This window comes from Panicum hallii, chromosome 5, assembly GCF_002211085.1.
Source record: "Panicum hallii strain FIL2 chromosome 5, PHallii_v3.1, whole genome shotgun sequence".
Lineage (NCBI taxonomy): Eukaryota > Viridiplantae > Streptophyta > Magnoliopsida > Poales > Poaceae > Panicum > Panicum hallii.
In genome coordinates this window covers 5,586,165-5,613,756 of record NC_038046.1, presented here as the reverse complement: position 1 = coordinate 5,613,756, position 27,592 = coordinate 5,586,165, and the positions used below count along the sequence as shown (strand labels likewise).

General features: G+C 50.2%; 1 protein-coding gene and 1 pseudogene across 1 annotated transcript; both read left to right on the top strand.

The window, feature by feature from the left end:
- On the top strand, positions 1–27,576 carry LOC112893578 (annotated as a pseudogene).
- LOC112893574 lies at positions 13,501–14,789 on the top strand. The gene is made up of 3 exons (XM_025960978.1): positions 13,501–13,705; positions 14,074–14,175; positions 14,258–14,789. The coding sequence occupies exons 1-3, from the start codon at positions 13,532–13,534 to the stop codon at positions 14,651–14,653; spliced, it is 672 nt and encodes a 223-aa protein (XP_025816763.1). The 5' UTR covers positions 13,501–13,531; the 3' UTR covers positions 14,654–14,789.
- Positions 27,577–27,592: the final 16 nt, after the last annotated feature.

The following is a 27,592-nucleotide window of genomic DNA, read 5'->3' as shown; positions in this document are numbered from 1 at the left end:
CCTCGACATCTCCGGCGGGGCTTCGCCGCCGGCGACTGACGAGAAGATGACAAGAAACGGCGAGATGCAAAATGACAAGTAAAAGGGTGCGAGTACGACACGCCGACAGTCAGACACGAGCAAGAGTAAGAGATATCGGACGCTGTTCTATATCACCGTTGCTTATCCATTCGAGCCTTTTCCAATCATGCGGCCGGCCGGCGTGCAGCGGTGCTTGCACAAAGACGACGGCGACGCGGTCCATGCACCGGAAGACGACGGCGCCGCCGAGGCTGGCCTTGGCGCAGGGGCTGCGCCCGCTCGGCGCCGCGTCCGCGCACCGGCACAGCGGCGGAGGTCAATCCTGATGGCAGTACCAGCTTTGCCAGTTCCATGCTTGGTATTGATGTTTTGTTGACTGACCCTAAGCCGCCGTAGTGCCTGCATGCATAACAAGTGTGTGCACGCCGTGTCACGCAGAGCTGGTGAAGGAGAACCCGTGGGCACCCTGGATCAAGACAGCTGAGCGCGTCAGTGGTGACGGCAGACGGCAGAGCACATCATTAGTAAATAGGCACCATGTCCTCCTCCACGGCCACCACCACCACCACCGCTGCTCCTCTTCCCGACTTCCCGTGCTTGCGCCTTGTGGTGTGACAGAGCGACCAGGGAGAGGGCCAGGGAGGGAGGCGGCGATGGCGAGGCACTTCGTGCTCAGCACCGGCGCCATGATGCCCTCGGTAGGGCTCAGCACCTGGCAGTCCGACCCCGGCGTCGTCGGGGATGTCGTCTACGCCGCCGTCAAGGTCCGATCCGCAAACAAATTCGCTTTGGCCCCCTTTCTTGACGATCGCGAACACGTAACTGTTTTCGGTTCGGGCAGGCGGGGTACCGACACATCGATTGTGCCAGGGTTCACGGCAACGAAAAGGAGGTAACGGCTACGTACTACCATACCCTCCTATTTCCTACTCTACATTCACCGTGTGCAAAGTTGTCTTGGTTTTGAATAGAATTGGAGTACGGAAATAAAGCCTGACATCCATTTTTGGAGTATCCAGATTGGTGTGGCACTGAAGAAGCTGTTTGAAGAGGGTGTAGTGAAGCGCGAAGATCTGTTTATCACCTCTAAGCTATGGTATATGTCGGAGGAAATCTCCAGCCGGATGGCGGAATGCACCCGCCTAATCCTAGTTAAGGATGGGTTTGGAGGAGACTTAGGAGCGCTTGATCGATGGGCAGATGAACGTAGGAAAGACACCAGAATTTTAGAGTGGTTCGGGCCGCCGGAGCGTAATACCCTACGTCCACATTAGTGCTGTATTGATCGTAGATGTTTGGATGAAAACTGAGCTGGAGTCTAAGGTTGGACCTTGTGAGCTTGTAAGCTTCTGTGTGCCTGTCTTCTAACGAGTGCACGCTCCCTTTTATAGTCCAAGGGAGGTGCTTACACTGCGCGGGGCCCCGACAGGTGGGCCCGGCCAACAGGAGCTTGTTCTATGAGAGATATGGAGATCTTCATCTCCAGCTCCTCTCTGTAGTCCTCTCGATCGAGAAGTTGATGTGCGTATCTACAGCCAGAATATGGCCGTGTGCAGCCTTGTCTGCACAGTGACCGCTATCAGTGTTACCCAACAGTGTAGCCGTACTGCCACTGTTGGGTCAGAACCTTCTGTCAGGTGAAGAAGCAGCGCTGACCCGTCGCGCCGTTGCCTCCGCGCACACTGTTGCAGTGCACGCCTCGGCACACCTGTTGCAGGTCATCATCACCCACGCGCGCGGCGCCGTGATTGGACTACACGCCGTTTTCCTGTGCGTGGAGCACAGTGACGCGCCGCCTTCAGATCAGGCGGGCTTACCGTGGTGTCAGCCTACCTGCCCCATGTGTTAGTGGCAGGCCATACTTTTGACTTGGGCGCACCCAGCCCACCTACCCGCATTTAATGTGGTAGTTGGGCTGGAGTCCCGCGAAGGGTCTTCTGCCACGGGCACGTGGCAGGGCCAGCCCCGCTCCTGCCGCGGAGGTGGCACGTGGCGGCACCGAACCCCTTCCTAGGAGAAGGGGGGTCCGGGCCCCTCGAGGCCGATCGGAGCGGTCAGGCCCAAGGAGGTCTGGCCCCCACACGTGGCGGCCCCAGACCTCCCTGGGAGTCCGGGTCCGTGGGGGCCACCCGAGAGCACTCCTGCCCTCATGGGCACGTGGAGGCCCCGGACCTATAAGAGAACGGGGGCGGTCCGGAGACCATAATCGCAGTTGTCAGGCCCGGGCCGTATGCCACGTCACCCAGAGGACGAGGAGGAGGTTACGGATAGTGAGACGCTAAGGGTCTGGACACCCTAGCAGGAGGTACCCCTATCTGTATGTACCGACAGAGGCCCCCGGGCCTACCTAGGGTAAGGAACGAACCCGCAGATGGGGCCATATCCCAGCGTTGCGCCGGGTGGACAGCTTGTTCCCGCCGGGAAAGGGTATGGATGTCTTTTCCCCCTTAGCGGGATCCCCGAGGGGCCCGTCCTCCGCCCGCGCCGTGCGCGTCAGGCGGTTCAGATTCTTGTCTCATTCGAGCCCATCCCGCGGCTTGGGCGGTTGGGATTCCGCCTTTCCCCCCTGCCTCTAGCGGCCGCGCCTTTGACTGGCGGGCCCGTGCCCACCAGTAATTGGGTGTGAGAGGAGGGAGCCTGGTGCAGGCGACCCTCTGGCTTCTCCTCGGTCGCGGCAGAGCTCGAGAGGGCGAACAGCTTTTACATAAAAGGTAGGGGCCGAAGGAAACGGCTACCTTTTCACTCTTGCCTTCAACAGACGCCGCAGCGCCTCTTCGACTTCACACACACCTTGCAATCAGCTTCCTTGCGCTCGGCATTCTTTCGCCTTCTTGCTCCCTTAAGATCCATCCCTCGCAATCGCAGCGCCCATCACCATGTCTTCGCTCCCTTTTCCGCGCTGCTTCCAGAGCCAGACCCAGCTGGACTTGGTGCGCCGCCTTCTGGGATGGACCGCACCGGAGCACGCCGGGAAGAATAGGGCCGGCAAAATCCCCCTCCGCGACCTTGCCGCGGGGGAGTTTGTTCTCTTCAACTAGTACGCCATGTGCGGGTTGGTGCCTCCGATCTCCTCCTTCTTCCTACTACTCCTGGAGGAGTTCAGCCTCCACCTTCAACACCTCACCCCCCACTCCGTCCTCCTCGTGGCGGTCTTCACCCACTTTATGGAGATGTTTGTGGGGGTCCGTCCCTGCACCGCCATCTTTAGGCATTTTTATGCCTTGGTCGGGACAGGGAGGAGCAAGCGCGAGGTCGGCGCCTACTACTTCCAGCTCTGGCATGGGATGGCGAACTCCTAATCAGTGCCTTCTCCAGCTCCAAGTGGGAGGATTGGCGTGAAGGCTGGGTTATCGTCGAGGCCGACCCCCATTACCGCCTGGAGCTGCCAACGGAGGGGCCCCAGAGCGACCGGAGCACCTGGAAGGCCAAGCCGTCACCGCCGGAGGAGCTCGGCCCGGTCCTTGATCGGGTCAAGAATCTCTCCAGGAGCGGCCTGACGTCCCTGATGGTGCTGGGTGATTTCCTGAAGCGGCGGATCGCTCCCCTGCAGCAGCAGACCAGGATGGCCTGCATGTACACGGGGACAAACGACTGCTGCAGGATCGCGCGCGGGCCCGGCACCAATTTCTCCAGGGTAGAGCTGGAGACAGCATTCCGGGCGATGACCGGTGAGGCGTTCAGCCTAGAGTCCCTGGTCCTCCCGAGCGGAATTAAAGCCCTGTGTGAGGACCAGGCGTTGCGGTTGACGGTCCTGGCGTCGATGCCGACCCTCGACGAGGGTGGCCTGGCGGTCCGGCAGCTGAGAGGCGACCCCAATCGCGGGATCCACATCCCCGGCGCCTCACCCGATCGCCAGCAGCGCGCCAACCAAGGTCCCAGGGGGCCAAGTCCCGGAGGTCCGGGCCCCGCCGGGAAGGGAAAAGACAAGGTGCTAGTGCCGGAGCACCGCCACAAAGACAATGTAGAGGGGTCCAAGACCCGGAGGCTCCAGCGTGGTGACGGCTCCTTCGTCGGGGAGCCGGCCCCCAAACGCCAGAAGATGGCGGAGGCGGAGAGACAGAGCAGTGCTCCACCACCTCCGCCGAACGTCAGCAGTCGGAGGGGAGGCTGGAGGAGGCGCGACGGCCTTCTCCGGAGCAGCAGATTCCTCCGTCGCCACTCACGACGCGGCGCCCAGCGACGCCATCACCACCGACAGAGCCAAGGCCACAAACCCCGCCCCCGCCACCAGAAGCACCAGCGGCTGGGGACGACCACCAAAAGTCCGGGGGGGTCCTCGGCAGGAAAAAAGATCCCCCCAGTCGCCCGGGGCGTTTGGGAGTGGTATGACTTCATGTAAGTGGTCTTCTCAGAGCTTTTCATTTTTTCATTTGCCTTCTGGGGCCCTAACCATGTCGGTGATATGACAGGCCCCATCCTTTGGACGCATCGAGCACGTCCGTCGGAGCCGCACCAGCTGGGGGGACCGGCCCCCAGCCAGTACCTTCATCTTCCCCTACTAGGGAGTCGACGACAACTCCAGTAGGGACTCCGCCCGCGCCAGCACCAGTAGCTACCGGACCTAGAAGTCCGGACCTGGAGTCTAGCATGCACGACCTCTTGGAGACAGAAGGGCGAGCAGTTGCTCGGAGGATGACAGAGTACACCCTTACCTGATTCCGGAGCCACGACCCCGCCTTCCAGCTGACTCCCGTCCTGGTCAGCCCCATCCGGGCGACGGCGGCCGCCGTGCAGGAAGGAGTACTGGAGGTGGCAGACATGGTGGTGTCCCGCATCCGACGCCACCCCGGACCTGCAGGGAGCGGGAACACCTCCGGACCACCAGAACAATAGGACTAGTATCTTTTTGTTGTTTTTGTGATATAACTTTACGATGTAATATAACTTTGGGTACATTATTAGTAATGCATCTAAGTGTTTCTTGCGTCTACTTTGGCGAAAAAACTTAGCTGTTTTTCTGACTGTCGATCCTGTGATGTGTTCTCAAGCATACCGATGTCCCCTTGGCCCCCTGTGAGGTAGTCACGATGGGTCGGGACTAACTGCCGTAGAACCGAGGTCCTGCATATGACTTAGGATCGACGCTTAGTAGACGTCCCCACGAGGTCCCGGACTTTACCAGCGAGGACCTTCTGAGTTGCATAGCGAGTTAGAGCACCAGGACCTAGGTTCGGGGATTAAAGGGGTCCCGGCCCCCGGGTCCATGGTTTGAGGTACAACGGTACTCGTTCTAGGAGGGCAGGGCGTGTAGGCTTAGGATACGGAACCAGGCTAAGCGGCTACACAACCCTGGACCCCAGCAAAGAATGAGCACATCTTCCTGAAGCCAGTTCCCAGATGTCCGGTTCCTTTTCTCCCGCGAAACAGAGGTCCTGGGGCAGAGACGCAGCGTAGCAACTGAAGAAAGGCCTCGGGCATATCACAGATGTGAAAGACCACGTGGGGGGTTAGCGTAGCGAGAAGCAAAGAAAAAATAGAATCGCATAAACCTTAAGGACACACTGAGAATAAATCTTTCCTTAATGAATTGGTACAGAAGAATTGTGCGATGTACGCCAGGGGCCGGGTTTACGAGGGCGGACCTCCACCGCCCTGGTCCGCACAGTGATGCTACCAATTACAAAGGAAAATTTTCCTCTCATCTAGGCCCCTAAGGATAGAACTTACGGAGTTGCTCAATGTTCCACCGATTGGGTAGTTGCATGCCTTCCTCTGTAGCCAAACGAACAGATCCGGGTCAGCACACCTTTGTCACCTTGAAGGGTCCTTCCCAGCTGGGGGAGAGTTTGTGTAGCCCCTCACGATTCAGGATTCGCCTTAGGACCAGGTCCCCGACCCGGAGCTCCCTACTACGCACGAACCGTTGATGATAGCACCGGAGCGCTTGGTTGTACCGTGCGTTTCGGACTGCTGCTCGCCATCTCCGCTCGTCGACGAGGTCCACGTCTTGGCGACGCTGCTGTTCCTGCAAGTCCTCATCAAAAGCTTGGACTCGTAGAGAGCCCATGGTGATCTCCGGGGGAAGGCACGCTTCGGCCCCGTAGACCAAGAAGAAAGCGGTTTCCCCAGTCACCCGGCTGGGTGTGGTCCGGTTTCCACACAGCACGCTCGGAAGCTGATCAATCCATTTTGCGCCATGCTTCTCAAGATCGCAGTAGGTCCAGATTTTGAGCCCTCTGAGGATCTCAGCATTAGCCCGCTCGACTTGGCCATTGCTCCTGGGATGCGCCACCGAGGCGAAACAGAGTTGGATGCCAATGTCCTCACAGTACTCTTGAAAGTATTTACTCGTGAACTGAGTCCCATTGTCGGTGATGACCCGGTTCGGGACCCCGAATCGGCACACAATTGACCTGAGGAAGGCTGTTGCTGACGCCTTGGTGATGTTGACCACTGGGGTTGCCTCCGGTCACTTGGTGAATTTGTCAATGCCGACGTAGAGGTACCGGTATGATGAGGACATCACTCCTATGGATATACAAGAGGTTCCTTCGCTGGACATTCAAACCATTCGAGCTCCAATCACAAGAGCTCGCGCGCGACAATTAAATTTAGAGGTGAGCTCGCTCCTAAGCGTTTCTGTTAATAATTGTGAGAATGGTTTGCTACCTAATTTTTACAATGTGATTAGGAACCAAGGAGAGGTCCAGGGAACACATGGAGAGGAGCATGGAGGTGTGGAGGAACAGCAAGGGCCGCCAAGCCACATGGAGACCCAATCCAATTTAACTTCGAGTCCACCTCGGAGTCCAGGAGCAGCCTGATGTAAATTGGACGCCCAGGCCACATCCGAAGTCCGAATTCGACGATCCACAAATGGACAGAAAGATAATTCATGGAGCTTCTATTGGCGTTGGTGGTTTTAGGTCCAAACTCCTTCTGAGTCATCGGAAATTGTCCGAGGAAGTTGGCGTCCAGATTCTGTCTCGGTGCTGTGACATCGTATTTTGGCCTTTGGGCCGTGTATCTTCGTTGAGCCCATTAGGGGCGCGTCCAGGGGGAAGCCACGCCCCTATTCCCTATATTTCAGTAGCCGCCGCCTTCATTAGGGTTAGGGTTTTGCTTTGGATCAATCTGTTTTTGAACAGTCACCGTCTTTCGGTTTGTAAAACCCCAACTTTTCGAGCTTAATCAATCAACTGCAGTTGTCACTTCAATTTGAGTGCTGCGTTTCTTTCGAGTTCTTGCTTGTGTTCTTTGTTTCGTAGGCAGGGATTAGCCTTCTCGGCGAGGTCAACCGGATTGTGACTACGGTTGATAACCAGAGGAGTTGTGGTGCTAAGATTGCGGGGTTCGAGTTGCTGACTTGAAGCCGGATCGGTGTGTCGCATTCCGACCAAAACGAGTTTTCCTTCACCTGACGGAAGATCGGGCACCCCCGTTCATATCACGGAACACGCCAACAGCCCTAGTGAAAGGTCCCAAGATATCCAACCCCCATACAGCAAAGGGCCAAGAGGGAGGAATCATCTGCAGTGCCTGAGCCGAAGTGTGTATCTGCTTTGCATGGAACTGTCATGCCTTGCAGGACCTTACCAACTCAGCTGCATCCTGGAACGCTGTCGGCCAGTAAAAACTATGCCGGAAGGCCTTACCGACCAGCGTGCGGGATGAAGAATGACTTCCGCACTCGCCTCCATGGATCTCCGCGAGCAAGTCACGGCCCTCTTCCTGGGTGATGCACCGCATGAGGATGCCATTGGTACCATGGTGGTAGAGATCCCCTTCTACCACCGTGTAATGCTTAGCCATCCGGACTATGCGCTCAGCAGATGCTTGGTCTTCAGGAAGAAAATTATCTTTCAGGTAGTCCCGGACCTTAGAGATCCATGCATCGGGACCTTCCTGAGAAACTGGGCACACTACAAGAATTATGATTTTTTATGACAAAAGTCCTCATGACGAGGACAAATATCGTCATACATTGCAACATTATATGACGAAAAAATCTATGTCGTCATAAATTCATGAGCCCTTAAACTATTTATGACAACTCTCTTCTTTTGGTCACATAAAGATGCCGAGTGTCGTCACAAAATGTCAACCAGAGTAGCCGACTGTCTGTTATGGTTTTAATGATGACATGAAGTGTTTTTTTTGACCTTTTTTCTACGTCACTGTTTGTTAATTAGAACATGATTCCCGAACAGAAGTTGAACTTGTGCATGATGAAATATTTGCAGAATGTAAGGTTTAGGGAAATTATATATATGGAATTATATGGAGACTTCATGTGTCATGCCCAGAATCTGTCCTAAAATGGAAAACTGTGTTTTTATGACCCCAAGGCCATGTCATGGAATGTACATAATTTGTCAAAAAATGTTCAGATGTGAATGAAATCTGGACAGTACTGTAACTTGCATCACACATGAAGTATACAATAAAAATAGAAAAATTGCATATAAGGTGTTACAATCTCTTAATTCAGATACAAATGTAGTAGCATAATTGAAATACAACAAATTCAATAACAGAAAAGTTCATGCATGGTTCACATATGTCTAGAAATGCAAAGGTCAATCAACATCACTGTCTTCTCCTGAAGTATTGCCTTCTTCTGGACTATGGTACTCAAGGTAGGTTTCATCTTCATCTTCGCGGTCTGCTTCATCGCCTTCAGCAATATGTTTTTGTCGACGGATGCTCTCGACGAGGTCTCTACTAATAGGGTTGCCTAGTTCATTATCCATGTGCAATAAATCCATATCTGGAGGAATGTCTCTCACTGCACCATCTCTAGATGAAATATGCTCCTCTTGGTATGCCTCTTGAGATCTCATTTGTACTTGTTCATGGATTGGTTGGTTTGTGTCGGACTCTTCGGCATCAAATATATGTCAGTGGCCAAATTCTTGTAGCACTCGCCAACATGGCCCTAATTTTGTATCTTCCAAAAAAAATACTTGTGTAGCATCTGTGACCATAATGAAAGGATCATCCTTATACCATCGGCCTGTGATGTTTATGCTCTTGAAGTAACCATCATCTTTCATGTGGTATGTCCTTCCCCCAAGATGGTACCATTCACATCGTAATAAGATAACGGTTCTACTCCCTTTGCTGTTCTTATTGTAACTCAACTCAATAATGTCTATGATTGTCCCATAGAAGTCCATTATGTCATCACCGTGAGTACCTGGGCACTTGATGGTGGAGTTCTGTGTCTTCCTATGTTCATCACGAGCCGTAGTGTGGTACCGTACCCCATTGATTATACAGGCTGTGTACGAACGCACTCGCGGATCCGGCCCACATGCTAGTGAGTACAAGTCTTTGTCAACAAGTGTTGTGCCTTCATATTTCAATTTGGTAATCTGCCGGTAAAAAACATACAGAATTATTGAATTTGAAAATGTATTGGATCATAAATGATGAAGTCATGCTGTAGAAAGTAGAACACACCTGATTCTCGAACCATGCAGCGAATTGTGTTGACATCTTTTTTTCAACATTGTTGACCTCTTCTTGTTCTAATTGTGCCCTATACATGCTACAAAGGAAGAAGGTAATTAGTTATTTTGTGACACTAGTATTGAATAAAGATGGATGCAATAGCAGGAATTACTCACTCTTTGTATTCGTCAACTTCTTCGCAGTTATTTAGAACAAACCAAACCATGGAGTCTATGTCTTTGTCTTGGTAATGAAGATTTGAAGCACCCAACAGGTTAATACCATGACCAAAAATAGAGTAACCATTGGGTGAGATATTCTCTTGTCCATCTAAGTTTCTTTCAGGCCTAGTGAACCTACTAATGATGTCACTGAAATATGTTGAGCACTGGGTTGTACACTCATAAGCAGTGTATGCCTCTACAATAGATCCTTCTGGTCTTGCTTGATTGCGAACGAAACGATTAAAGGTGCCCAACCTTCTCTCAATGGGATACATCCATCCATACTGCATCGGTCCCCTAAGGAGTGCCTCATCAGGTAAGTGTACTGCTAGGTGAACCATAACATCGAAGAATGCTGCAGGATAGATTTTCTCTAGCTTGCAAATGATAAGCACAATATCTTCCTTCATCTGGTGTAGTGCATCAACCTTTATAGTTTTGGAGCAAAGTTGTCTAAAAAACCTACCCAATTCAGCAATTACTTCATATACATCTTTGCGCACCAAACCACGAAGGCCAGCTGGTAAAATATGCTGCAGCATTATATGACAGTCATGTGTTTTCAGCCCATGGATTGATCCTCCTCCCTCCATATTGACACATCTTGATATATTGGAGGCATAGCCATCTGGAAACTTAACGTTGCTCACAAATTGCAAGAACTTCTTCTTGTCTTTTGGTTTTAGAACGTAACAAGCTCTTGGCTTTGATGATGAACTACCACTGTCATCTAGCAAATGAAGCTCTTTTGTTATACCTCTATCCTCCAAATCTAGTCTAGCAGCGATGGTGTCCTTTGTCTTATTTGGAATATTAAGCAGAGTTGACAAAATGGCTTCACATATGTTTTTCTCTATGTGCATAACATCAAGGTTGTGTTGTAGCTTCAATTTTGACCAGTATGGTAAATCATACAAGCTAACCTTCAGATGCCATACTGGTTCATCTACATTACGGCATCGTTTTCTTGGTTTTGGCTTATCTGGATTCTTGCCTGGAACATAGCAAACTTCGTCCAACCTTGCCATAACCTCATCTGCATTAAATTTCCTTGGCTGCTCTCTTTTTCATGCTTGCCATTGAAAGATTTGTTTGTCCTTCAAGCATGGTCGTTAGGGAGGAAACGTCTATGGTTTATGAAACCAATTTTTTTTCTAAGACATTCGGAGCATGGATTCTCATCACAGTATACACATGCAAAGTAACCCTTAGTGGTTCTGCCTGACATGGTGCCTAATGCAGGGTAGTCATGGATTCCAAACAGAATCGCTACACGCAGGCTAAAGTCTTTGCCTTCAACTGTATCATAAGTTTTTACACCCTTCCAAAGCTCCATCAGGTCTGCTATCAAAGGCTGCATAAACACATGGAAATCTTTGCCTGGTGATTTTTTGCCTGGAATTAGTAACGCAAGCATATAATTGGATTGGTCCATGCACATCCATGGTGGAAAATTGTATGGTACCACTAACACTGGCCATATGCTATATGAATTGCTCATCTGACCAAATGGGTTAAATCCATCAGTAGCAATGGCTAACCTCAAATTGCGGGGATCATCTGCAAAAGACTTGAAAGTCTCATCAAAATCTTTCCAAGCTTCCCCATCAGCAGGATGTCTCATTTCATTTTCAACGGGTACCCTCTTTTCCTTGTGCCATCTTGCATATTGTGCCCGCTGCTTTGACATGAAAAGCCTTTGAAGGCGTGGAATTATTGGAAAGTAACGGAGGACCTTGTGAGGAACTTTATTTCTGCCCTCCTTGTTCACTTTCCACCTTGTGAAGCCACAAACTGGGCAATGATCATCGCCTTCATGGTCCTTCCAAAACAAGGCACAATCATACTTGCACGCATCAATAGAAACATAACCAAAACCAAGCTTCCGAAGCACAGCTTTCATCTCGTTATATGACTTAGGAATTCCGGGCACTTCTTCAAAGTTGAAGAAAGCAACTCAAGGAATGTATCGAACCCAGATGTTGTTATCCGATTGTACACTTTTATATGCAGCAGTTTAATCATGAAAGATAGCCTAGCCTCCTCAGTGCAACCTGGATAAAGTTCACGCTTTGCCTCTTCCATGAGTTGTTTATATAAGTTACCACCGAGGCCATGGCTTGCTGCGTCGCGCAAATCTTGAATCAACCCCTGAACTCCCCTTGCACCGTCATCTATGACATCTTCAGCTTGTCCTTCCTCATCAAGTGGTGCCTGGCCTTGGTCAGTTCCATCACATGACATATCTTCAGGTACACCAGCGAGTTCTCCATCATCATCTTGTCCAACATCATCTTCTTCCTCTCTATGATGAGCCCACCTAATATAGCACCTAGACATACCATTGAGCTCGATATCCTCGTGTACATCATCTAGGCTTTTCTCTTTCTGGTTCAAGCATTTTCGGCATGGGCACTTGATTTTCTCATCTGCACTACTACATCTACCTCTGACATATTCCATGAATTGTTGAACACCAGACAAAAAGGCCGGCGAAAATGGTGCACTTGTATAAATCCAACTTCTATCCATCACGACCTGGATAAATTAGGTGCCACCGTGCTCGCCTACCAAATTTACTAGGAAACAGGCAGCCAGGCCTACTGGAGGCCGTCCACCACCTAGGGATGCAAACCAGCTGCCACCGTGCACGCCTACCAGATTGACACGGCAACAGGCAGCCATGGCTTTGCCTGGAGGCCGTCCACCACCTAGGGATGCAAACCAGCTGCCACCGTGCACGCCTACCAGATTGACTAGGCAACAGGCAGCCATGGCATCGCTTGGAGGCCGTCCACCACCTAGGGACGTAAACCAGCTGCCACTGTGCACGCCTACCAGAATGACTAGGCAACAGGCAGCCATGGCATCGCCTGGAGGCCGTCCACCACCTAGGGAAAGATTGCCCTTGCCTGCTAAGACTGCTTCGAAAGCCAACCCTAAAACTAATCCCATTTCCAGTGCTTCTAGATTACCCAGCACCAGTCCACCCATATCTACGCCTAGTGGAAACACTGAGCATAGTACTCCTACTCCTACACCCATCCTTGCCGTGTTTCCGCAAGTTACTCCCACGACTAGTGTTAACCAATCAGTTCCTATAGAAACCTCGCCAGGTGTACAGAGCTCTAGGCAAAGCAATGACATCAATGACTCAAATGACCAAGTTGATGCCGATTCAGAGGGTCATACAATTGAAGGAGAACCAGTTGGTGACTTTGTTCCTGGTAATCAATATGTGTTTCCAACCATTATTTTCTACATTCAATATCTACATTTGTGGCTGCTATAATAACCCATTTTGCATGTTATTTGCCAATGCAGCACCTCGAAAGGAAGTCCACAAGAAAACCATAGGGCTTAGCTTAGAGAAGATGATAAAAAGAGGAAACAAGCTGCCTATCCAAGTGGCTGAAGGGAAGAAAAGACCTGATGTCCCACTTCAAGCAGCGAAGCTGGCATCAGAAACTGGAGTAGCTCTTAGAGACAAGATGCCTATCTACACATCTTGGAAGCTTTATGAAAAAGACGGGGGGCCAGTAGAAGTACAAAAGGTGCTTGATAAAGTGGCGGTGAGACACCTAATTCACTTCAACTACTTTCTTTCATTACTAGCTCTACTCCCATGTAAGAAATTTTGTCAAATAAATCATTTGTGTGACTGCAGAATAGGTTGGATGTGGATGTTAAGAATGATGGACCAAGCAAATCTGCATGCACTGATATCATTAAGAAGGGAGTAAAGCAGCAGAGGTATCACCTAAAAAGGAAGTACTTCGACGAGTCCCTGACCATGGAACAGCCGTTGGCCAAAGAACCTCCACCTAAAATGAAGAAAGAGGAGTGGATCCAGCTCGTAAAGTACTGGTGTGACCCAAAGAATCAGGTCCATGGCCTGCATCACTGCTTTTGTTAACATGCAATCAAACTGTGCCTGTGAATTAGAACTTTGTATTGCATTTGTGGTGCAGGAGAAATCTACGAAGAATAAAGTAAACCGATCCAAGGTGCAGCTTCACCAAAAAACTGGTTCTAGGTCCTACATAGCCTATCGATACAGCCTGGTAATACTATTGCTTTCACTTTGGGGCACTTTTGGGGTGCTTTTGGGTTGTATGTTCAACATCTTTAAGCTCCTGTCATGTTGCAAAGGAAAATATAGTTCATGGCTATTTGTAGTGTTTTTCCTCTACTGAATAGCTATTTCTAGTGTTTTTCCTTTTGGAATTTATTTGCACAGGGAAACTGAGAAAGATGGATGAAAAGGGCAAGGCTCTTTCTGATACTAAACATTTTGCTTCTTGTACTGTATGTGATTATTTTGTTCTCTATGCACACTGATTGCCTGGTGTTCGGCTGGATCCTTTTGTTACTATGCAATGCAAACTGAGATGTGTGCTTCAAAGTCATCCAAGGCTTTTACATGTTGCAGAGGCCTAAGTACAACAACAGCGATCCAGATGCTGTAGAGTTCTTTGGGGAATGTATGAATAGTTCCAAAAATGGCCGCACTCCTCTTGCCAATGAAATATATGTAAGTTCCAAAATGATTTGATACATCTATGGTACTCAAGTACGTGCCTGGCCTTGTTATTAACTGCATTCTGTTTATGCAGGAACGGATGGTGGCAGAGAAGGATAGAGAGCCAGAAGAAGGAGAAGCAAAAAAATCTCCCACCAAGATTGTTGATGAAACTCTTAGCGAGATCAGCCGCTCATCCACATTTCTTCCTAACATTGGTGCCCCTCGACCATCAAAGAATGCTCAGTCCTCATCGACAGCAGCACAAGCACGCATCCGAGCTGAGTTTGAGGCAAGCCTCCAAGCTGAAAGAGAGGAAGCTGCTAGGAAGCGGGAAGAGTTGCAGGCACAGCTTGAAGATCAGCAGGCCGCACTTGAAGAAAACCAAAATTTGCTGCGGCAGACCCAAGAGGAAGTGAGGGGGATGACTAGCAGGTTTGAGGAGACTAATGCGCTGCTGCGAGCTGTCCTGAAACTTCAGAAAGATTGAGGTATGACTGCAGTTTCTGAGGATGAGGCCTTTGTCTAAGCTTTTGCTACATTGCTTCAACTTAGTCTGTGCTTGGAACTTTGTGAGAACTATATGCCATCTGGTTGTATGTTAGATTGTGCCATATATTTGTTTGTTTGCTCGAACCTGGAACAATGTGCTGCAACCTAGAACCTAGAACTATGTGGTTGAACAAGTATGCTGCAAGTTTGTGGTTTGAACATGTGTATCCATGATGGCTTCAGTGAATTGTGTCGACCTGTGAATTCTGAATGATTTGTGAATTGTGGTGTCAATCCTGTGGATGATGGCTGATATATGTGTATTAATTATGCTTTTGTATGCTGTGATGAAAGACCAGTGGTGACGCCGGAGGGAGCACACAACCCTTGGCGGGCACCACGGATGGAGCGCCGCCGGGACCGCTAGCTTCGAGGTGCTAGTCCGGCCCCCTTCGCCCAGTTCGGCAGGCTGGGCGGAAGGCTTCAGCAGACGCCTTTGTAAGACGCCCTCTGGCACGGGTGCCTGAGTCGATGCGCTCACGGAGAGTGCATCAGCCGCTGAGTTGCTTTCGCGTGGAACATGTTGCAGTTCCAGCACATAGAAATCCTTCTCGAGCTTCCTCACATGGATGAGGTAAGCTGCGAGCTGGGGATTGTTACAGCAACACTCCCCCCGGACCTGCCTGATGACGAGTTGGGAATCTCCTTTGACCAGGAATTCCCGGACCCCTAGGGACAGAGCCGTCGTGAGTCCAAAAATTAAGGCCTCATACTCTGCCATGTTGTTGGTGGCCTCTCAAAGTCGAGGTGCACCATGTACTTCACTTGGTCGCCATGTGGGTCGATGAGGACCACGCCGGCCCCTGCCTTCTTGTTGCGCGCGGATCCATCGAAGAATAGCATCCAGTGGGGTCCGGTGAACACCGGAGCCCTGGTTTCCGGACGTGGGGGGTCCGACCCATGGTCCGGATCCCTTGGGATGCTTGGTGCTGGTGTCCATTCCGTGACGAAGTCAGCAAGGACCTGGCTCTTGATGGCATGGCGTGGCTGGAAGTCGAGTTGAAATCCAGCGAGCTCAGCTGCCCACTTGGCGATGTTGCCCGTGGCGTTGGAATTGTGGAGGATTGTCACACCCTAAAATATTTAATTTTAGTATGTGACTATCTTTTACAATGTGTTCATCTATCAATAAGATTTTTCGAGAATTTTAATGATTTTTCTGGCAATTATTCTATTTATCTTAGAGCTAGATCCATTTTTATTTTATTTGGAAAGCTGTAAAATTCTTTTTCATGAAGTCCAAATATTCTGTTTGGATTCCTCATATCCTAAAATTACCTCCCGAGTTTTCCCTTGGAATTTTTGGGATTCTTCCGGATATAGTTTTCGTGGTTTGAAATATTTATCTGGACTTTTCTTGATTTATTTTGAAAATGTGTTCTGGAAAATATTTCTATTTTGATTTTTCATCGTAGTCGGACCGAGCCGTATCTTGTTGTATGTCCTTTTAACTTTGTCCTCTCTGAATCTTTAAGATGTCCCATCGAGCTCCCGATCCTCTAACCGTTTTTTCCGATCAAGTCATGCTCGAAAACGACGCCTCGTGGCTCGTCTTCAGTATTTTTCCGATGATGTTCGATCACTGTCAGCTCCAACGACTCGGCCTGATCCTTTCCTTCTCTTTTCCGCGCTCTCGAATAACTCGTTCACGTTCAACCAGCACAGTCAGCTTGTTTTCACGTTCGGCCCTCATTATAACCTGTTTCGGCACGTAACCGAACTCACTCGGTCAATCTCGTTTTCTCTTTCCGTTACCTCTTCTATCCTCTCCTTGCTCGCTAAATTGTGGGACCCGCTGGTCGGTCCAATCTCATCTCCTGTGAGCAATCCGGACTCAAGAACGAGTCCCAGCCCGATGCGCCGCTGCGTCCTTATCCTCGTTCGAATTGGAGCCCAGCACAATATCTCCAGGCCTATTTAAACGCGCCTTTCACCTCCTGTTCCCCGGTAGCCGGCCCTAATTTTTCTCCCCTACGCCGGCTCCTGCGTGCTGTATAAATTCTCGCATCCCCTGCATCGATCCTACTGTCGCCCTCCTTTTTTTTCCTGTGCAGCGCCGCCACCAGGAGGCCGAGCGCCCAGGCCTCCCTGCTGCTCGCGAGGCACCATGAGCACTACCGTCGCCGTGCCCCCTGCGACCTTCCTCCTGCAGCCAGTGTCGCCGTAGCCCTCTCCCTCGCCTGTGCCCCTGCTGCATCACCGTTGCTGCGAGCCCTTGCGTCGCACCCCTGTTGCGCGCCGTCCCTGTGCTGCACGCGACCATCAGAAAGTGCAGCACCGTGCGCCCCTGCCCAGCCGAAGTCCCAGCGCCGCCATGCGTGTCTGTGCGCCGCCCCTGCGCGTCCAGCCTCCTCGCGTGAGCCCCTGCCCGTTTCCCCTGCGCAGCGCCGTCTCCCTCCTGTTTCCCGTGCGCCCAGCGCCGCCCTCGCCCCTGCCCGCTCCTCCCTGCACGCTGCTGCCATGAACAGATGCCTAGGAAACAGAGCAGCCGCGTCGCCCTGCCCCTGTGCGCCGCCCCTGCCCTTGCGCCGCGCCGCCTGTAGGCCGCCCGCCCCGGCCCCCTGCGCTGCCCTTCCCCTTGCCTTCCTCCTGCTGCTGCCGCCCAGGACAGAACGAACAGGAGCAGAACCAGCGCAGGAACGTAACATGCATGAACAGACCTGACATTGCTGTTTTCTCTCGCCAAATTCGATCGCCTCGGTGCATCTCCGCTGCGGGTAAGACATGAAATCGAACCCCCTCCCTCTCCTCTTTCTTTTCCCCCACTTCCCGTGCTCTCCCATGGTTTAAATCGCTCCAATTTTGGCCGGCAGCAAGCTCCCGTGCAGCAGCCATGGAGGAACTCGAGATCTTGCAATCCAGTCCATGGAGAAAGATGTAAATTTGGTGTTCTTTCTTGTGTGTTGTAAAATTTACAGAAAACCCCCTAGATCTATTACATCTTTTCAATCCAGCCCCACCATGGAATTTTTCAGATCTAACCCTAATCTTTTCCTGCTTTGCAAGCACTATTTTCTGTGTCTTGTATTTCTTTTCTGCTAACCCCTAAAGTCTATAGTTAATTGCGTATAAGTCCCTGTAGCGCTGTTTTATGCGTAGTTTCCGCGTTTTAGATCCGTTTCGATCCGTTCTTTTTGTGTTAGTCTTCCAAAACCCTAAGCTATCGTTTAGTAGCGTTGTTGTGCCGTATTTCCTATTTTTAAATTTAAATATCAATTTAATTTGAACAATATCCTCTCATCTAGTTTCCGAAATAAAATCCAATTAAGTCTTTTCTCCGGTTTTCATAAGTAAAGTTAACTCAATTAATATGAACTTAAATATGTTTGTAATTTAATTTGTTTAGTTCAACACGAATCATAAAGTTCGACGTTTAGACGCGTTCACCAGTTTCTTTTCTAATTAATTATTTAATTAGTGTAATTTGTACATAGAGAATTGTATATAAAATTTGACTAAGTTCTACTTCGTCTTTATAAATGCAAATATAATATGAGTTATTTATAATTGGAGATATTTGTCTTCTAAATCTTTTACATTGGTTTTCTAAATTAAAATAAATAAAAGCCTATCGTTCTTTTATTCTTTTATAATATAAATCTTCCGATAGCTGTATCTTTTCAACCCTAGCTCCGTTTTTCGTGTTTTTTCTTTCTCGTGATCGTAGCAACGAGCTCTATTCTTTAGTATGCTCTTTTAAAGCTTTTCTTTTGTTTGCTGTATCTGTTCTTAGTCGTTCTCGTTTGTTTGCTTGCTTGTATGTTTTGAGCCCGTTGCTTGTGTGATGTTAGAAGAAGCGCGATCCAAGAGCTTTGAAAATCTAGAGTTTCAAGAACAAGAGTTGAAGACTCTGAGCAGCTATTCTCTAAAAGAAAGGCAAGTGTTTCCTTGATCATACTTTTGTCCTAATAATCACAATAAATATTACTTTTTCTTTATATGCATGCATGTGTCCTAATTTTGATGGATCCTAATTAAGGATATGCCTAGTCTTTATGATCATTCCTTGTCAACCTGGGTTTTACCTTTATGTTGGGTAGCTATTGATTAGTTGCTATAACTGGTTCTGGTTTGGGAATAATATAAAACCATGATGACAACAATGATGATGTTTCACCTATTTTATCCATGTTCATGCTCTTTGTGTTGTTAATCACAAGATTATATGTTTAATCGGAACATGGAGAACCACCCAGAAAAACAGTGCAACCACAATACTATATGGCTCTGGTCTTGGCTAATTAATTAGAGACTCTAGCTTATGATAATCTTACCGAAAGGGCAAGAGGGGTTGCATCGTCGGGGTATAGCTCGGTCCTCTTGAGGGTATGATATGGTCCTGGGTAAGGCGTCTGCCTCATTAGGGAGAGTTATGACCGTTTTGACTTGAAACCTTAGCGGATTATCATAAGTTAGGGAATCTTTGTAAAGGCCTCGTAGTGAATCCCTTGCCACTCACCTCGGAAGTGTTTAAGAGGCTGGCTACCTTGGGCAAATCGGGAGACACGAATTGTGAGTAAAGTGTACAATCTCTACAGAGTGAAAACTGATATATCAGCCGTGCTCACGGTTACGAGCGGCTTGGACCCTCACATGATAATTGAACTTGAAGATGAATTAAATCGTGGACCATGGCTATGGTTATAGTTATCGTGGACCATGTTTATGGTTGTGGTTATGCTTATGCTGTATCTCCTCTATCTCTTTTAAGGTGGGTTTTGTTATGAACTTATACCATAGTAATCGGGTGCTAATAGAATTTGACCAACTAAAATTGCTTATCGCAGTAAGCCAGTCAGCCTTTCCTTGATTTTGGCCTTCATGTCATATATTTCCCAACACTTGCTGAGTACCAACCATAAATATACTCACGCTTGTTATAATTGCTACTCAGAGGAGAAAGTGATGTGAAGTCTTTTGAAGATGCTGCGGAGTTCTAGGCCTGCGCAACCCCCGGTCGATTGCCTGTGAAGTTTGAAGTCTCCGTTTCCAGGATAAGCTGTATAACTCTGATAATCTTTATAGTCTTTTAATTCTCTTTTCGTGATACTGTTGCTGATTATTCACTGATGAAGTTACTATATGTATGGAATTTGATCATGGCATACATATAGCTATGCACTCGGTTTTATCTTTAAAAACTGGGTGTGACAAGGATGGCCCTCAATGGGTAGGAGGTCACCACCACAATCTTGTGGGCCTGAAAATAGTGACGGAGTTTCCTGGACGCAACGAGTATAGCATAAAGGAGTTTATGCGTCTCAAGATATCTGGCCTTTACTTCATGAAGGACCTCGCTGACGTAGTAGACCGGCTTCTGGACGGTCCTGACTCTGCCAGCCGGACTGGATCCTTCTGTTTGAGCTAGAGACTCACCGGACCCTAGGTCACCAGGTGCTTCCCCGGGTCGGGACCCGGCCGGACCCTCCGAAGCAGGGCCGGTTGTTAGACTGGTGGAGTCCGGACCTCCTCCCACAGGAGGCTCCACAGGGCCCTCCTGCGGGAGACGCTCGGACCTCTCAGTGACCAGCACCATGCTGATCACTTCGGCCGTCGCTGCAAGGTAAAGAAACAGTGTCTCACCTGGGTCCGGCGCGACCAGGACCGGCAAGGAGGTTAGGTACTGCTTCATCTCTTGGAAGGCTCGTTCTGCCTCTTCAGTCCATGCAAATGGACCGGACCCCCTCATCAGCTTGAAGAAGGGAAGTGCCCTCTCTGCCAGCCTCGAAATGAAGCGGCTGAGGGCTGCAAGGGACCCCGTCAACCTCTGCACATCCTTGAGGCGCGCAGGGGGTCTCATTGCCTCGATCGCCTGGACCTTATCCGGGTTGGCCTCGATCCCCCGGTGGGAGACCAGGAAACCAAGGAGCTTTCCCGCCGACACGCCAAAGACGCATTTCTCGGGGTTAAGCTTGGTGGAGGTCGCACGTAGCTTGTTGAAGACTTGAGCTAAATTTTCTAGGAGGAAATTTGATTCTCTAGTCTTTACAACGATATCATCAACATACAACTCAACTATGTCTCTAACCAAATCACCTAAAGTCATGTTCATTGCACGAGCAAAGGTGGGTAGAGCATTAAGCAATCCATAAGGCATCACTATATAACAATAAAGACCATCCACTGTTACAAAAGCAGTATGCTTCCTATCATCCTCAGCCATTTTGATTTGGTGAAAACCAGAATAGGCATCTATGAAGGACAACAAATCACACCCGGAGGTGGAGTCTACAATCTGATCTATTCGCGGAAGTGGATAAGAGTCTTTTGGACATGCCTTATTGAGATTGGTGTAGTCGATGCACATCCGAAGCTTCCCGTTAGCCTTTGGGACCACGACTGGATTGGCCAACCACACTGGGTGGTAGACCCCCTCGATGAAGTCAGCCTGCAGCAGCTTACGGACCTCTTCACGGATGAAGTTTTGCCGCTTGATGGACTGCTTGCATGGCTTCTGCCGAACCGGTCTGGCGTCAGGGCGGATCTTCAGATGGTGCTCAATCACCTCCCTAGGGATCCCGGGCATCTGTGACGGTTCCCAGGCGAACACGTCGACATTTGCCCGGAGGAAGGCGATGAGCGCGCTTTCCTATTTCTCTCGCAGATTTCCACCGATACGGGTGGTCTGGGAGGCCTCCGCACCGACCTGGATGGTCTTCGCGGGAACATCGTCCGTATCAGACGGGCGGACTTGGGTGCCTTGGCCGGATCCTTGGCACGCGAGGATGAGGGGTCGGACCCCTGGGCGCCAGCTGCGGGGGCAAGTCCTGTTGCCAGTGCGTGGAGTTTTTCAACCGCCATGACGGCATCGGCCCGGTCGCTCTGGACGGTGAGGATGCCTGCCGGAGAAGGCATCTTCAGGACCAGATACCCGTAATGGGCAACGGCCATGAACCGGTACAGAGCCGGTCTGCCGATGATGGCGTTGAAGGGGAGGTTGACTTCCGCAACTTCGAACTGCACGTTCTCAGTGCGGAAGTTGTCCTCCATCTCGAAAGTGACCGGCAGGGTGATGGTCCCTACCGGGTACACGGGATTGGGGCCCACTCCGGAGAATGGGCGCGACGGAGCCAACTTGGATTGCGGGATCTGCAGGTGCTTGAACGCTGCATAGCTGATGACGCTAAGGCCTGCACCTCCGTCAATCAGCATGTGGTGGAGGTGGACGTTGGCGATGGTGGGTGCCGTGACGAGCGGCAGCACACCAGCCCCCGCCATGTTCTCCGGGCAGTCAAATGGCCCAAAGGAGATGGTGGTGTTCTTCCACCGCTGGTGGGGCGCCGCCTTCGGCGTCCCCGGCCTCAACGAGAGGACCTCTCGGCGAAGGGTCTTGACGTCCCGCCGGGAGACGAGCTCCGAACTGCCGCCGTACATGACGTACAGCTTCTTGCGGCGCTCGTCACCACCGGACTCAGAGTCGGACTGGTGGAAGAGACCCTTGAGGTCTTTATTGGGGGTTTGATACCCCAATTCCCTGTCGGTCACGACAGAATCGGCATCGGAGGCTTTCTTCTTGCCGGACCTCCGCGGAGGGGAAGAGCCTTCCCTAGAGGCTTGGTCGCGCCTCTTGCTAAGGCGCTCCGTGAGCTTCTGGATCTCGCGGCACTCAATGGCGCTATGGCGAGCCCCAAGATGAACAGGGCACAACCCGGGGTCGGTGCGCTGTTGTCGTGGGCGCTTGCCTCGGGGGTTCTGGCCCCCGGTCGTTGCAGCAGCGACGGCCGGACCCCCTATCCGTGACTTGTCAAAGCCACAGTTCTTCTTGTTCTTTTTCTTGCCGCTGCCAGGGGCAGCGACACTAGGCCCGCTCGTCTGAGCAGGTCCTGCCTGGGGTGCAGAGTGCCACGCACGGCCTTCTGCAGCCCTGGCACATTTGTCCGCCAAAGCGAACAAGGTGGTGACGCTTTCCACCTGATGAGTCGCCAGCTTCTCCAGCATCTTCTCATCACGGACCCCCTGGCGGAAAGCCGTGATGATAGACGCGTCGGAGATACGCGGAATAATTCCACGTACCTTGGTGAAGCGGGAGATGAAGGTCCGGAGGGTTTCTCCGGGTTGTTGCCTCACAGCGTGAAGGTGAGCCTCCACACCATGCTGCTGGTACGCACTTGCAAAATTTGCCGTAAATTATGCGCAGAGCTCACCCCAGGATTGGATGGACCCTGGGGTAAGGTTCATGAGACAGGTCCGGGCTAGCCCGGTCAAGGCTACATGAAAGTAACTTGCCATGACGGCGTCGTTACCTCCAGCCGTCGTGATGGCGGTGTTGTAGACCTGCAGGAACTCTGATGGGTTGGTGGACCCGTCATACTTTTCCGGCAGGTGCGGCCGAAACTTGGACGGCCAGGCGACCGCGCGAAGGTGGTCTGCGAGCGCTACGCAGCCCACCCCGGACACCGATGCCTGGACAGGTCCCTACGGCGTCGGTGCTACCGCAGCGAGTTCGGCATCGAGGTCACGACCCTCGATGTTGAGCCGGCACCCACGCGCCCGCTCAATGGAGACACGAGCGTTCTCTCCCGTACGTCTGCGGTTGAGCTCTGTCCGGAGGTCCTCAGTCCGCGCACTCCTCACTGATGGTGAGTGCACAGAACCGGATGCGCCGCCTGATGACGGCGTTGCCTGGAGACAGACACCCCCCCCCCCCCCCCCCGCTGAGCATGGGGAAGCCTGCGCCAGGTTGAGGAGGCGGTCGACGTCGTCACGCCATTGCCTCTGGGCGTCGGGCGAGGCTGCCTCACCAGGAGGGTTGCGGAGTAACTCCCTGGCTGCCATGAGTGGCCCATTCGGTGCAGGCACCGATTGGGCCACGGAAGCCTGCTCCGCAGGACGCTGCGGAGCAGCACGCGCGACCCCCCTAGGTGGGGGACGGCGTGAGGCGTTTGGCGTCGAGGACGCCACTTCCTCATCCAACAAGAGATCGTGATGACCGTTTTCCTGCGCCATTGCAGTCTTGAGCTTCGACCAAGCGCAAACCAAACCTAGTCCCCTACCTGGCGCGCCAAATGTCGGAGGAAATCTCCAGCCGGGTGGCGGAATGCACCCGCCTAATCCTAATTAAGGATGGGTTTGGAGGAGACTTAGGAGCGCTTGATCGATGGGCAGATGAACACAGGAAAGACACCAGGATTTTAGAGTGGTTCGGGCCGCCGAAGCGTAATACCCTACGTCCACTTTGGTGCTGTATTGATCGTAGATATCTGGATGAAACCTGAGCTGGAGTCTAAGGTTGGACCTTGTGAGCTTGTAAGCTTCTGTGTGCCTGTCTTCTAACGAGTGCACGCTCCCTTTTATAGTCCAAGGGAGATGCTTACACTGCGCGGGGCCCCGACAGGTGGGCTCGGCCAACAGGAGCCTGTTCTATGAGAGATATGGAGATCTTCATCTCCAGCTCCTCTCTGTAGTCCTCTCGATCGAGAAGTTGATGTGCGTATCTACAGCCAGAATATGGCCATGTGCAGCCTTGTCTGCACAGTGACCGCTATCAGTGTTACCCAACAGTGTAGCCGTGCTGCCACTGTTGGGTCAGAACCTTCTGTCAGGTGAAGAAGCAGCGCTGACCGCCGTGCCGTTGCCTCCACGCGCACTGTTGCAGTGCACGCCTCGGTACACCTGTTGCAGGTCATCATCACCCACGCGCGCGGCGCCGTGATGGGACTACACGCCGTCTGCCTGTGCGTGGAGCACAGTGACGCGCCGCCTTCAGATCAGGCGGGCTTACCGTGGTGTCAGCCTACCTGCCCCGAGTGTCAGTGGCAGGCCATACTTTTGACTTGGGTGCACCCAGCCCACCTACCCGCATTTAATGCGGTAGTTGGGCTGGAGTCCCGCGAAGGGCATTCTGCCACGGGCACGTGGCAGAGCCAGCCCCGCTCCTGCCACGGAGGCGGCACCGGACCCCTTCCCAGGGGGAGGGGGGTCCGGGCCCCTCGAGGCCGGTCGGAGCGGTCAGGCCCAAGGAGGTCTGGCCCCCACACGAGGCGGCCCTGGACCTCCCTGGGGAGTCCGGGTCCGTGGGGGCCACCCGAGAGCACCCCTGCCCTCATGGGCACGTGGAGGCCCCGGACCTATAAGAGCACGGGGGCGGTCCGGAGACCATAATCCCAGCTGTCAGGCCCGGACCGTATGCCACGTCATCCAGAGGACGAGGAGGAGGCTACGGATAGCGCGACGCTAAGGGTCTAGACACCCTAGCAGGAGGTACCCCTGTCCGTATGTACCGACAGTATATATTGCTCAAATCTCTGGTGGTATTCCTGCTGTTAGATCTCTGCAGTTCAAGTTGAGTATACATACGCATATTTAATTTGAAGGATTTAATCATTCACATCTAACTGATTTCTGGATTGCTTTGTTTTCAGGGATGACCATCATGCCCCTGAAGACGTGCCTGAGGCACTAAATGAAAGCCTGAATGATCTGCAGCTTGATTACTTGGACCTTTATCTTGTACGCATCTTCCTATCACAATTGCATCTCAGTATCTCTTATTTCCTCTATTTTGGTCTCTATATCATCAATATCTTCTTATCTTGCAGAAAAGATTATATATGTTCAATGATATGTCTTCTATGTCATTCAACATTTTTTTTCTGCTATCTTCGGCTTAGAGCTAGATGATTGACTGTGAAACTGTTCGGCATGGTCTTTACGAATAAATTAAAATCTCTGATCGTCTCTGTATTATATAGATTCATTGGCCATTTAGAGTGAAGAAGGGAACAAAGCACAGCCCTGAAAACTACATTGCACCTGACATACCCGCTACTTGGGGGGCAATGGAGAAGTTATACGATGCTGGCAAAGCTCGCGCCATTGGTGTGAGCAACTTCTCGTCAAAGAAATTGGGTGACTTGCTTGCTGTAGCTCGTGTACCTCCAGCTGGTGATCAGGTGGAGTGCCATCCTGGCTGGCAGCAAACTAAGCTCCATAACTTTTGTCAGTCAGCTGGTGTTCATCTTACTGTAAGTCTAATTAGTAATTACCTCTTATATTTTTATTTTAATCTAGTTACCTTGTGCACTTATGTACTCCCTCTGTCCTAAATTATTAGTCGTTTGGCTTTTGTAGGTGCATAGATTTTATTATGCATATACATGGCTTGTAGTTACTCCTACATGTGTAACTACTCCTATATGTGTATCTCGTGATCTAGGGCGTATCTGACCCAACGAAAGCTATGTACGAGGTATATGTGATCATACTAGACCATCTGTGATGGTATATATTTTAAGTATGTGACCATACATGGAGTTATATATATATATATATATATATATATATATATATATATATATATATATATATATATATATTATGTTGAAAAATCTATATATTTAAAAAAGCCAAAAACGACTAATAATTTGGCACAGAGGGAAGGGAGTATCTCTGAAAGTGCTGGATTGCTTTTGCGAAATAAAAAAATATTCTTGTTAATTTTTCAGTATATGTGTTCTGCAGGCCTACTCGCCACTTGGTTCACCTGTTACAACTTGGATGAATGGTAATGTCCTTAAAGAACCAGTAATCATCTCAATAGCTGAAAAACTTGGGAAAACACCTGCACAAGTGGCCCTGCGATGGAACATTCAGATTGGTCACAGTGTAATACCAAAGAGCACGAATGAAGAAAGGATAAAACAAAACCTTGACGTTTATGATTGGTCAATTCCAGATGACTTGATTGCAAAGTTCTTAGAGATTAAGCAGGTATGTATGCGTTCACTACCTTTAACAATACTTTAATGAGGATAAAATCGCACTGGTAGTTATTGATGATAATTAAACTCCTTTATAGGATAGGTTGATATTCAAAATTACCATGTTATGCTTTTGTTTAAATCATTTGATTTGACTTTATCCTAATAAACAAACTCGTGTGCAGATCTCCTTTTTAGAGAGTGCTCACTTGAGATTGCTAAATTGCAAGGTTAATAGCATTTATAATTCTTTTTTCGCTTTCTTGGTGCTTGGAAAACTGATGGTTCTGTAACAGGATTCTAGTAAGGGTGCCAGCTCCTTTTTCCCTTGATCATGCATGTGCAGAGAAACTCGTGCAGCTATAATATTTGCTGCAAACATAACATTATATTTAAACCGAATTATATTTTAGTGAGATGATGTCCCCTCCCCTCTATGCACCCACAATACCAGGTGAAAGTTTAGTCTGGTGTGTAGTTGCAGTTCTCTGGCAACACAGGATGTTTTAACATGATCATCAACCCCAGGCCTGGGCTGCCCCATGCACAGCCTTGGCTACTAATTCTTCTTTGAAAATGCTGCCACAAGATGTACTTTTTCCTTCATGATCTGATTAGCGATAATGTGGTGGAATATTTTCCTCTGAGATTATCAGGAAAGTAAATAAGATATGATTTCACGAATACACTTGCCGTAAGATTTATAAAATGCATCTTTATTAACTTTTGATTTTTGAATATTGAACTTGAAAGTGCTTCACGTTCCTATGGATCCACAGAAGAATATAGTACAGCGGTGTCGATCGTATACCACAATGTGCATTTTCAATGCGTCAGGGAGCATGAGTTGCTGCATAGCAGAAATTTCTAGTGTGTTTCAATCGCCACAGTTCATTACTACTATCTTGCATCTTTTTCCCCCTTTGAGACCTTTTCATACCGCAAGTGAGTGCATCTGACAAATTTTATTTTGTGATCCTCAGGCTAGGCTGGTCAGAGGTGACATCCTTGTTAATCCAGAGTGTTTACAAGACCCTTGAGGAGTTCTGGGGCGGTGAGCTTTAGGAAGAAAGCTTAAACCGCAGCTCCTTGTTTGGCAGTCGTTTCTTTTCTCTAATCTATGATCTTCCTTGTCTCGCTTTGCTAGAGACCTCTGTAATCTCAGCCTGGTATGCCAC

Bases quoted from the DNA above. Each gene is read 5' to 3' on its own strand.
- LOC112893574 (XM_025960978.1), top strand. From the start codon at position 13,532: ATGGCCTGCATCACTGCTTTTGTTAACATGCAATCAAACTGTGCCTGT. The intron at 13,706-14,073 runs GTAATACTATTG...TACATGTTGCAG, and splicing joins TAGCCTATCGATACAGCCTG to AGGCCTAAGTACAACAACAG. The intron at 14,176-14,257 runs GTAAGTTCCAAA...CTGTTTATGCAG, and splicing joins CTCTTGCCAATGAAATATAT to GAACGGATGGTGGCAGAGAA.